This window comes from Cibotium barometz, chromosome 32 (genome assembly GCF_041138505.1).
Source record: "Cibotium barometz isolate CiBa-2024 chromosome 32, ASM4113850v1, whole genome shotgun sequence".
Lineage (NCBI taxonomy): Eukaryota > Viridiplantae > Streptophyta > Polypodiopsida > Cyatheales > Cibotiaceae > Cibotium > Cibotium barometz.
The window spans coordinates 43,364,129-43,380,426 of NC_141077.1; the positions used below are offsets into that span (position 1 = coordinate 43,364,129).

Genomic DNA, 16,298 nt, shown 5'->3' on the forward strand with positions numbered 1-16,298 from the left:
CAGAGGGAGACTCACAGCGCGGACTGGCACTGCTTCATGTGCAGGACAATGCACACCTGACCTTGGACTCATGTGCAGGACAATGCACACCTGACCTCGGACGACTGAGATGGATCCCTGGCTGACTCGTCCCGGACTGGGCTCACATGGGACCAGTTCACCATCCCAGGTCCTGCACCTTCTGTACAGAAATGTCTACGTGGCATCCAAGTGCGGGATGCACGTGACAGTTCCCATCCTGAAGTCCTGAATCGGCCTTATAGTTGTTCCCTTCATTAGGCCCTTGGTCTCCCTCTACTCTCGACGTGGCTCTGTCACCCCAAGAAAGTTTCTTCAAGAGAAATCCTGCTTTGATACCACTGTATGCCGAGCGGGGCATGCAGTGACAAACTCAACCACGTGTCCAAGAGATAAAAATATAAAGAGAGGGGAGAGAGAAAAGGGAATGGGGATCTTGCACAGTACACCACATTGAGCGGGGAACAGGTCCCGCCCCCTTTCAGGAATTTGTTTAGGAACAATCCACGGGCACGCGGGCCAGGATCAATACAATCAATGAATACAAAACAAATAAATATGCCGATGTAGGATATCCAAGTCGATGTCGATGTCGACGTACAACATCTCTGATGTCGAGCACACCACGGGGACGACCCACAAGTATCTCCCACACCTACAACTTCGCCTCTTGAGGAGGTTTCCTCCTCCCGACAGCCACCCAGGGACCCTTTACCTTGATGGTATCAACAAACCATGCGTGATTTTGGCATGCTTCCCCATGATACCCCTTTGGATGGTCCTCGTCGGTCCACTAGACTCGCTCCTCGTGCCTCATTCGCCTCTGTCTTTTCCGCAGACTATATGGCACATGATGAGCCAAGTTGCCAACATCGTGGAAAGATGCTATCAAACTTCCATCCTGGAAACAGGCTATGGAACTTGAACTTGAAAGCATTGACCGTAATGGCACGTGGTCCCTTGTGGATTACCCTCGTCATAAGAAGGTCATTGGAACCAAATGGATCTTCCGCACCAAATTTAAAGCCGATGGTACCGTGGACAAATACAAAGCCCGGCTTGTTGTGCAAGGCTTTCGCGAGAAAGAAGTCATTGATTTCGACGGTGTGACATGCGAGGGATTTGACCGTCGTAAACACAACCTTAGGCTAACTAAACTGCACTTAATGATGCTTAAGAAAGATAGTGTCAATGCAATGCAATGCAGCTATATTAGATGAATGGGTTACAATGAGATCTAAATAGATCTATGATGCTGTCCTAGATGAATATCCTTCTTGGGATGAGAGGAATAGGCTGAATGCTGATGCTGAGGACTGTTCTTTGCTCCAATGCTGAGGTCCACCCTTCGATGCTGGCTTCCCTCTATGTAGGAGATAGGAATGATGACTTATATGATGAATATGCTGCCTATGTGCTGAATATGCTGATGAACTGCTGTCCCACTGACTTTCCCTTGTCTCTTGGGAAGGAAACGCTGAAGGGATGGCTTGGAACTGATGTGATGCTGAAACGCAGATGCTCTCCTTGTTGCCTGGGAAGGAAATGCTGAGGAGATGGATGCTCTATGTGTTTGCTAAACTGATGGACTGAACTGGATGAGATGCGCTGAACTGAGATGAGATGCTGTATGCTGAAAACGCTCATGATCTGGACTGAATGGATGCGCCTCTATTTATATGTGTGCATGATGCTGGTCGGTCAGCCTTGCTGCACTCGGCCAGCTCCTGAATGCTCACGACTGCACATAAATGCCATAAATGCTGGTCGGCTGGTCATAAAGGCTGTCGGCTGGTGCAAATATGCTGTCGGCTGATGTAGCTAAATGCCTTACAATGCTCATGATGACTAAAGTGCTGATGTTGGTGATGAAACACCCCCATATACATGCTCATACTGATATATGTAAATATCCTGATTAATGCTGGATGATGCCATGCCACTTGTACACCTGATGGGTGTGCACGTGATAGACCAGACCTTTGCACCCACTGCTCGTGTCACCAATTGGCCGACCATTTGGTCCATCTCCAGTTTTTGCATCTCGTTCACTTGAGGCCAGGCCGGTGTCTCATGTGAAGAGGCCAGTATTTTGCTGACATGGACGGGAGCCAGACTGGTGCCACCCGTGTGTTAGCAGGATGGTGTCGTATGGACGGGAGCCAGTTCAGTGCCACCCGTGTATGACCTGGACTGTGTTCGACCCATGGGATTGTCACACCATGGAAGAGCCAGTATTCGTGCCGTGTTTTGCCTATGGGACTGTCACACCATAGGGAAACTCGTGCCTGGAACTGTGTCTTACCTATGGGATTGTTACTCCATAGGAAGACCAGGTTTTTATGTTTTACGTCGTGCCAGTTTTGTGCCGACAGATATTTTGTACTTGTTCCATGAACGGGAGATATGTCCATGTTACTATTTGCACATGCACACATGATTTGCATGTTTGAAACTGTTTTCGCATGACATGTATTTTTGTGTTTGCCTGTTTGACGTGTTACTTACTGAGCGGGGACGCCTGCCAGTGAGTCGTGAAGTCTGCTCTGTATTCTGACGAGTTTTGGTGCATGTGAACAGGTGGTAAGTATATTGCACATGTTGTTTTTAATATTTTATTTCTAACCTTTTGTTTTATAAGGTTAAGTGTTCACATTCATTTAAAAGTGGGCACCCCCTTTGGGCACCCACTTAGGGGCCAAGGTGGGGAGCCCCACTTAAGTGAGTGTGGGGGTGGGCATGGTCACCTACCCACACTGATCACCCACATGCAAGCGTGGAAATCACTATGGTATAACTCCACCTTAATTTTTATAAAAAAAAGGCTTTCACCTTCAGCGTAGACATGATTCGCTTCCACCTTCTTACGTAAGACAACCGGCGACTATCTCTCTTGCGCATGTTTACCCACAGGCGGCTGCTGAATCTGTTGCGCTTACGTACTCACTATAGGCGACTGCCATCTCCCACGGAACTGCTGTGCATAGGCGGCTACTGTGTTGCAGCGCTGTGTACTCTCTGCACTGCTGGCTGCGCATGCTTTTCTACTGGCTACTGTCTATGCAACTGCTGGCTGCGCATGCACTTCTACAGGCGGCTGGCTGGCAGACAGCAGACGGTTCTTAGCAGACGGCTGCACTCCTTCTCTCACAGAAGGCGACTGCATCCCCACCACCTATAGGCGACTGTGCACAACATCACCACCTGTAGATGGCTGTGCACTCCATCACTCCATCTCCAACAAGGCAGGAGGCTGTGTGCTCTAACTCCAGCAAGCTGCTCATTCTCCCCACGTTGCAGCCAGGCCTCTCCTCCCTTGCAAGTGGGTACTCCTCCTCTCACAGCAGGCGGCTGTGATCTTTGCGGTGGTACTTGTCCTAAGTGGCAACACTAAGTTTATCTACAAGGCGGCTGTGCCATCTCAACACATTGAGAAGATAACTTGTAATGCTTGCCAGTCCTCATCGTGTTAGAGTCCTTTGGGACTTAAAGATACACCCACATGTCCTCATGTAAAACTCTTGGGGTCTGTTGCATACGATCCTAAGCACTTTTTATGCTTTCCCTTGCAACTTTTAGCATATCTTGCATATCTTGTAAGAAATCCATGGTTGGTTGTAGCTTGATCCCCTTGTAGTCCTACGGCTATGGGTGACTTTAGTGATAACTGTACATAAGCATAAATGTGTGTGTGTGAGAGCATATCTTGATACAGAGTTCTACACCCACTATTGGGCACTGATGACGTTAGTGGGGATGTCGTAGTATCTAGTCCATACTATGCATAGTGGAGTTGATAGTTATATAGTTTTGTGGGTTGACTACCATGAGTATATAACATGCACGTTCCTAAAAGGTGAATTTGGACATGTTCCTGGATTCATCTAGGTATATAACCGTACATAAGCATAAATGGGCAAAAACCATAGTGACATGAAACGTTTTGTCCGTATCGTCATTTTGTCGTTTTGAAGGTTTCATTTCATTTTGTTTCTTTTGTTTTGGACGAAACACAAACGTTTCGAAATGACACTTCTTATATACACATACCAAATTTATAACATAGCCAACATAAAGATGACCATGCATTTTTGAAGTAAAATTTGGTGGCTATGACTGGTGGAGAGCTTGGACGGCCATAGCCATGGCTAGAGAGAGAGAGAGAAAGAGATGGAGAGGGACTCAATGCTAGACTCAAATGACACGAGACCAGATGATTAATGATGTTCAGTGAGTACAAAGGAAGAGAGCACACCTCTCTATAGGTGTGTAAGTAATGTCATGTGCATCAGCAATGCCATGGACCTTCTCAAGACTAAATCCAGAAGGGGCAAGCAGATAAAGACTATGAACCAGTAGAAGATGGACATGGAGCAGGACTTGGAGCAAAGCATGGATCAGAAGGGGCTGTCGGCTGCATGGAGGATGACATCAGCAGTACCAAAGGGGCTGTCGGCTGCAGGACAGAAGGTGCTGGCAGCAGGCGCATCAAGGACATGGAAGAGATCCAGTCGGCTGCATTAAAAGGATTTTAATGAACTAGTAACTGGCTGACCAGCAGTCGGCCAGTTCACTATTTATTCCAAGGGGCTATAAATAGCCCCCTTGCTCAATGTCTTAGGCATTCTCTCCCACTAGGGGATTGGATCCTTAGAGGTCCCATAGGGGACAGATTTTAGGGTTTACCACCTTTTCAAGAGGGCAGCCAAGGGCTGCAAAGATATGTACCCTTTTGTACCATAGTATATACTGAAATTCCAGCACTTCTCACTCTCTCTCTCTACTCTCTCTCTACCTGCGTTTTTGCATCAGATGGTGTGTTTTTGCATCAGAAGGTTTTCAAGAGTGTTTAGGGCTGAAAGAAGAACCCCAGAGCTTCCGCACGTTACATTGGTATCAGAGCATCAGGCTCAGCAAAGCTAAACACTGATTCAGTCCCAGATGATGGTGTACAGGTCCAAGGTACATGAAAGTACACGGATTCGAAGCCCAAGGCGAGGAGCACAGAAGCGGGAAGAACTCCCAGGAGGTTTGTTGGTGGTGTTCCACAGTGCCAGATGGGGATGGCAGTTCCGTGAGCCAGATAGGTTCTAAGGGAACGGTCCCAAGGGAGGTTGATCTTCCAAGGGTGATGTGAGAGTGCCAGACTCAGTTCCAGGAATGAAGACCAAGACGGTGTTCAAAGTCAGGGCAGGAATGGATTGTGGACTAGAGGAAGACCAGATGCATAGATCTTCATCAGAGACAGAGTGGTTTGGAGAATAGAACGGATTTTCAGAGAAAAAAGGTTTGCCAGGGATGGATGATGACAGAGGGACTTCGGGACAGGATTGGGATGATGACAGTCATCCAAGAGCAGGTTGGATTTCCGTCATCAAGTTTAGCAGAGGGGGATGTCATGTGCATCAGCAATGCCATGGACCTTCTCAAGACTAAATCCAGAAGGGGCAAGCAGATAAAGACTATGAACCAGTAGAAGATGGACATGGAGCAGGACTTGGAGCAAAGCATGGATCAGAAGGGGCTGTCGGCTGCATGGAGGATGACATCAGCAGTACCAAAGGGGCTGTCGGCTGCAGGACAGAAGGTGCTGGCAGCAGGCGCATCAAGGACATGGAAGAGATCCAGTCGGCTGCATTAAAAGGATTTTAATGAACTAGTAACTGGCCGACCAGCAGTCGGCCAGTTCACTATTTATTCCAAGGAGCTATAAATAGCCCCCTTGCTCAATGTCTTAGGCATTCTCTCCCACTAGGGGATTGGATCCTTAGAGGTCCCATAGGGGACAGATTTTAGGGTTTACCACCTTTTCAAGAGGGCAGCCAAGGGCTGCAAAGATATGTACCCTTTTGTACCATAGTATATCTTGATATTGAGAGTGGATTAGCAAATCTAAGGAGGATCAAACATGGTTATAGTCATGGTTAGGTCATGATTAGAAACATGATTAAGAGTGGATTAGGAGATACTAATGAGACATGGCTTAGGCATGATCATTGAAACACACGAGTTGATTTCTTCATTAGCAAGAGCCTCTTATATAGGCAAGTAGTACATGACCTCATGACATCACCTATGATGTCTTACAAGCATAAGATGCCGTCTCCCCCATGTGGGTATGCCATCTCCCCCATGTGGGTATGCCATAAATGAGCAAGATTCCCTCTAGGCTATATTTGAAGTAGGCGCCCATTTGAGGATGTGTCTTGAGTAAAGTAATCAAGGTTATATAGCCCCTTTCAACCTTTGAATGGATTTGGGTGATATATCCAACAAACCCTCCTTCAACCAAATCCATGACAATGCTACCTTTATGATGGCAATTCTAGGTTCTAGTTACAACATACAAAAACTAGTTATGATGACCATGCTGGTGCCCGTAGGTCTTATTCCAGTTAGGTTTACAATGCTAGCAATGATGGATGATGCTAGAATACCATAGTAAAGCTTACAATGAGATAGTTATGTTTAGGATGGAGAGGTTTTTAAACATGGTATGGGCTATCCCTTGATTTTACTCAAAAGGCCCATTCTTCTTCGATAAAATTGGCCTCTTCGGAGGCCTCTTCTTGAAGCTCTTCTTTGTCTTGACTTGCGAGAAATGCCTTTTGTGCCTTTTGTTTGAAGAAACAATTTTCTTCAATATGATTGTCCTTGCCGCAGAATCCACAAGTCTTCTTCTTTCCTTTTGTGTCGATGAAGTTCTTCTTCTTGAAGTGTGACTTGTTGTTGGAGAAGTATGCCCCTTCCATTATCCCTATATTCTCTTGCTTCTTCTTGTACTCCTCAAGGAGTGCAGCTTCAATGGCTTCTAAAGTAGGATCCGGAAGATTCATGAGAGTTGACACTAAATGTCCATATTCATCATAAGGCATGCTTTTCAATAAAACTGCAGTGGCATCTTCCTCATCTATTGGTGCTCCTATTGTTGCAAGTTGTGACATTAGGCTTTTCATATAATTAAGATGAGAAGGTAAAGACTCAGAAGCTTTCTTTTCAAGTTTAAAGAATTGGATTTTCAGCCCTATCTTGGAATGCTTCCCTTTTGCCCCAAATAATTTCTCTAGGATTTCCCATGCTTCAGCTGAGTTGTTTGCATTAGAGATATGATGTATGTAGTTGTCACTTAGACCTAATGCAATTATGGCAAAAGCTTTCTCATCCCTAGGTAACCATCCTTGCTCACCATCTCTAGTGGTAGGTTTTTTCTCCTTTCCACTAGCAACTCCCCACAGACCTTTCTTCATGAGAATAAATCTTACTCTAACTTGCCAGGTATGAAAGCCTACCCCATTAAACTTATCAACATGAAATGAGGATGTAGACATGATGATAAAGCAAGGTCTTACCACTTGAGTATCCCTCAAGGGCAGTGTCTAATGCTTTTACAAGATTAGATACCTTCACCAAATAGATGAAGGTTATTTATGAAAAATTCAGACCAGTCATGCCCTCCTAAAACATTGTTTGCTCTTGAGTTGTAGACATTGTTTCTTACCCGTCTCCTCGGCTTTCTGCTTTTCTTCTTAGGCCTCAAATGTTGAATGTTCGATGATTCAGCATCAGATGGTTCAGCCATTGTGATTCAAAAAATGATGTAAACAATATCATCATCACAATATAGTAATATCATCAAGTATATGGTGACCAATGTGATAAATGCTTTCAAAACAACTTCCAAAAATTGGGTCACTTGGAGTACTTGAAGGAAGTAGAGGCCTAGGTCAAAGCATCTAATGCTTTAAGTACTTTAAATATCAGTGATTTGAGACTATTTTAAGCACAAAACATTGGTGATTAAGTTGAATAATCACCCATTCATTTATTGTTAAGAACTGAAGCTTCAGAAGCTCTGTCAGTCCTACAGCCACCAAACCACGCAGCCATTTGCAATTCTGACCAGATCAGCGTGTTCGCAGCCTACGAAAATCCTTGAGGCTCTGAGGAATTAGAGTTTGATGACGCGATGGCGATGGGGCAGCGTTTTCCCCCAAATAAAAAGACGCCGGTTTCTGCTGCAATGCCGTTGGCTCCAGGCGCTTTCTGGCTAATTCCGCCCGTCAGCAGCTTCGTGTTTGAGTTGAGAATGGCTGGCTGAGAGCTTGTGGTGAATCTTGAAGTGGGTAATGAGATATTGAAGCTCCATGGACTGCCTATCTTTCAGCCTAGATAATAGGAGAGGATAAGATATGATTAAGTTAATAAAGTGCTAATTAATCCCTAATAAGTGAGCTTTGGATGATGTAAAACCTGCTCTGATACCAATTCTTGATATTGAGAGTGGATTAGCAAATCTAAGGAGGATCAAACATGGTTATAGTCATGGTTAGGTCATGATTAGAAACATGATTAAGAGTGGATTAGGAGATACTAATGAGACATGGCTTAGGCATGATCATTGAAACACACGAGTTGATTTCTTCATTAGCAAGAGCCTCTTATATAGGCAAGTAGTACATGACCTCATGACATCACCTATGATGTCTTACAAGCATAAGATGCCATCTCCCCCATGTGGGTATGCCATCTCCCCCATGTGGGTATGCCATAAATGAGCAAGATTCCCTCTAGGCTATATTTGAAGTAGGCGCCCATTTGAGGATGTGTCTTGAGTAAAGTAATCAAGGTTATATAGCCCCTTTCAACCTTTGAATGGATTTGGGTGATATATCCAACAGTATATACTGAAATTCCAGCACTTCTCACTCTCTCTCTCTACTCTCTCTCTACTTGCGTTTTTGCATCAGATGGTGCGTTTTTGCATCAGAAGGTTTTCAAGAGTGTTTAGGGCTGAAAGAAGAACCCCAGAGCTTCCGCACGTTACAAGTAAAAAGGTTGGAATTTGTGATTTTTGCACCAAAGACACTTTGCAAGTGGTCCCATACCTCCTTGCGTGTTTTATTGAGGTTGATGTGATGCATTAGAGATTTGTCGATGTTGAGGCTAATCATTGCCAGGACTTGGGCAGCTCTATCCGTCGAAGCGACGACCTTTAGATTGAGATCATTCCCCTTGACTATCTTCCACAACTTGTCTCGCACAAGAGCAAGACACATCCATTTCGGCCAACCCGGAAAGTCACTTCCGAAGAATTAGGTCGCAACTGTAGAAGTGACTTATGGGTTATTGTGATATCTTCAGTCATTGAGTTGATTGTTGGTCTGTGCTTGGACTGGACTCCTGCCATGGACATGGCACTTCACAGGCGGTCTTGCCCCGAAGGTCCCTTAGGACAAGCTATGGTGGTATGGGATGTCAGGGCCCACTAGCTTGGCTTGTGGGGAGTGGAACCCTAGCCCCTTCGAGGGTGATTCCTGATGAAATCTACGGTTGGGAGGTGAGTTTGCTTGCACCCTTCTATATGTACTAACCTTGTGTGTTTATGTAAGGCCAGCGGGGCGTGCAGTGATAGACTCAACTACGTGTCCAAGAGATAAATATATATAGAGAGAGGGGAGAGAGAGAAGGGAATAGGGATCTTCCACAGTACACCACATTGAGCGGGGAACAGGCCCCGTCCCCTCTCGAGCATTTATTCAGGAAAAATCCACGGGCACGCTGGCTAGGATCAATGCAATCAATGAATACAAAACAAACAGATATGCCGATGTAGGATATCCAAGTCGATGTTGATGTCAAGGCACGAGATCTCTGATGCCGTGCACACCACGGGGATGACCCACAAGTATCTCTCACCAGGCTAGTACAAAATCCAATATCCAAATCCAAATCCAAATCCAATGAATCCAAGTCCAAATCAAATCCAAAACCAAGTCCAGATCCATGTCCAAACTATATGTCTAAGCTCCATGTTCATGTCAAAGTTCCATGCCCAAGCTCTATGTCCAAGTTCTCCTTGTCTATGCTCCATGTCCAAGTTCTATGTTCCATATCCAAGCTCTATGTCCAAGTTCATCTCCAAGTTCAAATCCAAGTTCAAGTTGTCCAAGTTCCCATGAGTAATCTCCACAACTCCTACAACCTTGTTGATGAAGAAAACCATGTAAAAGCTCTTTCTGGCAAGAAAACTGATATAAAACCTGTTTTAATGGTTTTGGGCAATAAAAACATCCAAAAAGCAGTTTTTAGGGTTTTTGGAGCAGTTTTAGGGTTTCTGAAATTTTTGTTTGTACAACTTCGTACACTCGTCCATATCGCCCATGCAAGTCTAGGGCTGACTGTAAATCTGAAAAGCAAGTTGGAGAAGGTGTTGATGGCGAAGAAGAAGCTCTCCATGATCATAATGATGTCCACACACACTCCACGATCTCCTTCATGATGCTACAAGAGAGGTTCAAGCCTTTTTATACTTGAAAAGGGCTATGCTTTTTGCCGAAAGCTTGTCCATGCTTTTCCTTTTTCCTTTTTGCCTTTGCTTTTGCTCTTTTTACTTTTATTAATAAAATATTACTCAACTTTTGGTGCTTTGCTTTTCTAGCTTTAAGGCCTTAGAGCTGCTTTTTGAGAAAGCGCCTTTTAGCTTTTTGGTCCGGCTTAGTCTCCTTTTTCCAATGGTGTCCTTGGCTTGCGGTCAACCCTATTTGACTTTTTGCTTTTTCTTGCTTTTTTGACCAAGAATGGTGCTTTTTCTTAATAAAATATTATGGACCTTGTTCCCATGTCTTCTTCCACCATGGGTTTCATCATGTGAAATAGAGCTAGAAGGGCCAAATAGTTACAGTTTAGCTTGTGTATCAAGTGGTCCTATGGGGGGCTTTACAGTATATGCTAGGGTTGGAGAGGAGATAGAGAAGAGAGTAGTGGAATCAAACACACAACACATACAAGAGTCCTGAAACTAATGTTCTGTATTATGTATAAAAAGAAAGTGTGACAATTGAATTTCTAGTACAACACATCTCTGAGATTGTGGATGACTCCTCACAGCCAGCACTCTGCCGAAGGAAAACAACTGGTTTATCAATATCAAAACTAGCACCAATCCACACATCAATGACACTTGGAATAGGCGGCAACCCCACGCTCGGTAGAGAAATGCTTTGTAGCAAACACGAGAGTCCTGAAATTACTGTTCTGTATTATGTACAAGACGAAAGTGTTACAATTGAATTTCCGGTACAAGAGATGGCTGAGATAGTAGATGACAACTCGCGGCCAGCACTCTGTTGAAGATCTCCTCGGCCAGCCCACGCTCAGTAGAGAAATGCTTTGCAGAGGCGCTGAGATTTCCAGATCATAATGATAATTTTTGCTATGCATTTATGTATATGCACTAATAGTGCTGGTCGGTGAAGTCTAAGGACTGCCCAGACTGGGTCCACTGGCTGATTGCCACATGTGGCACCTGGGCCTGCTGCGCATGCTACCCACAAGCCTGTGCGCCTGACTTCTGGACTCTACATAGGTGAGGTCTGCCTGGCTACTGGGTTGTACATAGGTGAGGTGTGTCACACTTTTCCCAAGCTCGGCTTGCGCACTCTTGGAAGCATCTCTACCCTATCCAAGCAACTAACGCACACAGGTGCCAGAAAAGCAAAAATTTGCAGGTTCCCTAGCCTCTGATATCAACTGTAGAGCTCTTTTACTTATGTGCTAGGGTTTTGAGTGTAGAGAGAGAAGAGAGCAACGGAATTTTAAAAAAAAGCACACAATAGCCCTAAACTACTGATTTGTATTATGTACAAGAAAAGGTGTTACAACTGAATTTCAAGTACAAGAGAAGACTGTGAATGTTGATCACAATTCATAGTCCAATGCTCTGCTGCTCTGTAAGGCTCCAACATTGGGAGAATGCAGATGAGAATGACGATTTTCCCATGCGTGTATACATAGCACCTGCTAGTGCTGGTTGGCTGTTCTGAGGACTGCCCATCTTACTGGCTGATGTGCTGTCCACTAGTTAACTGCCATGTGGCACCTCTGCGCTTGTCCAGGTGGCCGTGCTTGCTGCTTGACTGCCTCTAGTGACTGCCCAGCTGCTCCATGCTTGGGTGATGTGCCCTGAATACTTGTAGGTGTTTGACACCTTTTGTGTGTTGTTTCTCTGGTTGTTCCAGACAGTCTCAAATAGGGTCAAGCACACACATCCTTCGGATCTCTAGGCGTCCTCAAGTCCTGTGAACATTCACAGGCAATAAACCTAGGCAATGTCCACTCTGGAAAACAGTTTCACGTGCACAAATCATTTCCCATTCATGAAGCAGGCATAGTATGAATGCATAAATAAACCAGGCATCGTCTTCCAAATCTTCTACCATGTAAACCTTGAAGCAAGGGGTGACACACACCCTACTGGGCTAAAAATGTTCTAAATGTGTCCAAACTTGGTCCAAACCAATTCTTTGTGGTTGGCCATTGATTTAGCCCAAACACTAGTGCTGAAGTGTCCTATTGTTGTCTTGGCGCCTGCTATCCATATGGCTGTCGTAGGCAGCCCATATCAAGGTGTGTCAGGTTATAGGTGTGATCAGGTCAGATTCCAGCTTTGGCCTGGACTGACTGAAAAAATTTGGTGGTATGTTTGCATGTCCAAATCTGGGGTCCTTGGCTGCCTGGCCAAATTTAGGGTTTTGAACTGCCCAAGCAGCTATTTTCCTGTATGTTGACTGCTGCTTGTTGGTTAGAATGCCAAGAGTGGTTAAACATTTTGTGCCTTTGCTTTTTGTTTCCATAATCATGATAGAAGTTCATTAAAAGAAACTTGGTTATGAAATATGTTTACATTTATTGTTTCATTTAATGAAATTGGATATGAAATATGATTACATTTCTTATTTCACATGTGTTTCATTTTCTTTACTCACTGCAGTAAGGCTTGGCATCAATGTACACAAGCAATTTGAGAATTGATTTTGCATGCTTTTTGTATGTATTGCAGTATCATCCGGATGTGAACAAGGAGGCTGGAGCAGAGGATAAGTTCAAAGAGATCAGTGCAGCTTATGAGGTTTTCATAATGTTTCTTTTTTCCAAGAAAGTGATATTAATTTTTAGCTGTTATATTCTCTATATCATTTCTAGAGCTGTGTTTTTATAGTAGAGTGTGTGCAGCCTGGGTGTTGCTTCTTTTCAGCTGTCAGGAACAACTTCATGTACCTTTCTGTTACATTGTTTGAAGGAGCTAAAAATTTATCTTGTTCTCCTCATACAGATACTTTGATTGGCCAACTTAACTTTATTGCATTAGAAATGATAAGTGGCCGAAAAACTGTCTGAAAGTTTGCATAGAGGGCGCTCTCTTGAGGCCCTCTTAAGTTGCCATCTATTAGGCAGCTAACTTCAGAGGAATGCAATCGGTGTGAGCATTCCTATGCCTCATAATCTCTGTCCTCACAAGGCATAACTACAAGAGAGTGTAAAATCATAAAGAGAAACCAACAACTGTGTATGTGATGAAACATGGTGCAAATAGGCTGAAATGGTGCTGAAAATGGGTCTTTACATAAGTATATGTTTGGGCCAAGAGTAGGGATCTTATAGTGAGTGGGAAAAGAGGCATAGTTTGACCAGCAATTAGTTGGACCTACCAAATGGCGGGGCACTTATAGAAAGGGGTTGCTAAACTTTTCTTGCTAAGGTTCTTGTATGATTTCTTTAAAAAAAAGATCTAGATGAGAGAAGACTATGAGACCTTTGAAATGGAAAGGCTGCCTTCTTCCAAAGCTTAGAGGTGTAGCAGCAGGCCTTTGGACTTGGTGGCTATACCACACTTTTTAGTCCAGCATTGTTTTATACTTTCGGAGAGTCTTCGTTAGTTTGTATGCAGTCCTGTTGAAGCCCTTTTGCATTTTGTCTGGGGAACTAGGGTGAGAGTGTTATGGAAGGGTAGCCAATAGATTATGGGAGCAGATTTTAGGCTTTGTAAGTTGCAGTTCGGCCAACCAAGGCCACACCACAGTCTTCTACATGTTGCCGTGAGCAGCTATATGCCTGTTTAGCAGCCTTGTCACGGGCAAAGGTAGTAAGTTATTATTGGAAAATGCTTCATTTTAGAAACGTGATACATCATGATAAGTTTCCATGGCGTAATACATTTTGTGTGTATGGTCTGCTAAGTTTGTGGTGATATGCTGTTGCTGTTTGCCTTGTTTGTATTCTGATTTGTCAAAAGTCTTGTTCTTCTTTAGGTTCTCTCAGATGATGAAAAAAGATCAGTGTATGATCGATTTGGTGAGGCTGGAGTTAGAGGAGCTGCTGCTGGCAATGGTGCAGGGGCTTATGCTGTGGGTTGAATTCTCCATCATACAGATTATACTCTCTTTATTAAGATTCTATTTTGATAATCTCCAATTTATCTCACAAATGCCTGCATATTCTGCATCTCAATCCAGACAAATCCATTTGATTTATTCGAATCAATATTTGGGGCTAGTATGGGTGGATTTAATGGAATGGGTGGCATGGGACCATCTTCCTTCAGAACAAGCAGACGGGATATGCCTGTCCAAGGGGACGATTTAAGGTGAGAGGAGCTTCTGTGCCTAGACAAGGTGTCTGTGTGCGAGTAATTCATTTTCGTTTATCTTCTAGTTGCAACTTGGTGATTCTTTTGTATCCTGCTTATTGTGGAAGGTGCATGATGTTAATGTGAAGGTTTGACATATCCCTGGAGTTTGAGGAAGCCATTTTTGGGACAGAGAAAGGATTTGAAGCATCTCATCTAGAGACGTGTATTGCATGCAATGGAAGTGGGGCAAAGTCAAGTAACAGCCAAAAGACTTGCCCAACTTGTGGAGGACAGGGCCAAGTAATGCAGACCAGCAGGACACCATTTGGGATGTTTTCACAGGTGGTAGAATGAAGTTTATTGTTCCAATTTTGATGAAGGTCTGACTATGCTCAGTGTTTCCTGCATGGTTTTGCTCATAAATCTGGTCTTCATGGTGTTGTATAGGTCTCTGTTTGTCCCACGTGTGCTGGAGAAGGTGAGGTCATTACGAGCTATTGTAAGAAATGCGGAGGGGAGGGACGTATCAAAGTCAAAAAATTGATCAAAGTCAAAGTCCCCCCTGGTGTCAACAATGGTAGTACATTGCGTGTTCGAGGTGAAGGAGATGCTGGCATGAGAGGGTATGCTATTTTTAAAATTGTTGTTCTATTGTTTATACAGGCTCCTTGCAAAGGGCTCTTCAGGCAGTCAGTTTTCAATTTTTTGTGAATGTCAAGGTTCAAAAATGGAAAATAAAAGTGGTGCCAGAAAATAGTCTTTGGGGACCTACAGCTATTTTCAATGTTTATGATTTTTCAGAGGTCCTGCTGGAGATCTCTATGTTTTTCTCAATGTCAAGGAGGTGCCAAATATTCAACGGGATGGAATGAATTTATATTCCACCATTTCAATAAACTTCACTGATGCAATTCTTGGTGCAGTTGTGCAGGTAAAATGCCTTCAATTTCTCTCATGCTGTCAATGGATATCAAGATTGTAGGTTGTGTGTGGACATTTAGGTGCAAAACTGCTTCTCTTTGACCCAAGTGCTGATGCTTCCGGTTAGACTTTCAAAAACCATGAGTGAAGAGATTACTTTTCATGTGTGCCTGCTGCACTACAAAAACTTGCTAATCCAAACAGGTCCTTGTCGGAACAGTCTGCCGCCTGAGTGGGTTTCCTTGAATACCTTCAGGTTGCAGGTCTATGCAAGATGCTGAAGCCTTTTCTCCTCTACTGCGATGGAGTGCTGACTTAAATTTGATGCCTTGCTGAGCTGGATGCCTGAGTAATGCTCTGTTGATCTTTCCCTGATCAAGGAATCAAATGCCTTGACTGATAAGAGGTAGGGCCTATTTATAGGACACATTCTACCCCCTTCTGTTGGTCAGCCAAAATCAGCCTTCTGTACGACCTGCTAACCAACCTGCCTGACCTATCCACACTTGTCCCCTGTCATCCAATTGGGCTGCCCAGGTGCCTGAGAAGGGCGTCTTGTCTGAGGATGTTCTATGTGCGTGTCTGGCAAACGTTAACTTCAAGGGGGTTACAAAACTGTCCAGGGTTTGTGCACATACAACTCCCTGTACTTATCCTAGGCTACCCTGATGGCAACTGGCGACTTGTCCCTGGACTTGGGCTCACAAAATGCACAATTCACATCACTAACCCAAAGCTTGTACTTCTTGGTAGAGTCATGTCAGGGTGCCACCCAAGTGCAGTGGGTGCAAACTCTTCACTCATGGTTTTTGAAAAATCGACTGGAAGTATCAGCCTTCAAGGCTAGAAAGTATTGCATATCCCTTGCTTACTGCAGCATCTCTACTGTCATATCGCTGTGCCACCCCCTGTTTAGCCTAGGTAATCAGCCCCAATGAAAGTGCAGATCTAG

General features: G+C 44.2%; 1 protein-coding gene across 3 annotated transcripts in view; it reads left to right on the forward strand.

Annotated features, from left to right (window-relative positions):
* LOC147620224 (Molecular chaperone Hsp40/DnaJ family protein) overlaps positions 1–16,298 on the forward strand; it is a 66,160-nt gene that overhangs the window by 16,513 nt on the left and 33,349 nt on the right. For all 3 annotated transcript variants that reach the window (XM_086772417.1, XM_086772416.1, XM_086772418.1), the window contains exons 2-7: positions 12,857–12,925; positions 14,106–14,201; positions 14,310–14,440; positions 14,572–14,767; positions 14,873–15,048; positions 15,227–15,356. In XM_086772417.1, coding sequence (XP_086628543.1) covers positions 12,857–12,925; positions 14,106–14,201; positions 14,310–14,440; positions 14,572–14,767; positions 14,873–15,048; positions 15,227–15,356 — 798 coding nt within the window. The remainder of the gene's footprint in view (positions 1–12,856; positions 12,926–14,105; positions 14,202–14,309; positions 14,441–14,571; positions 14,768–14,872; positions 15,049–15,226; positions 15,357–16,298) is intronic.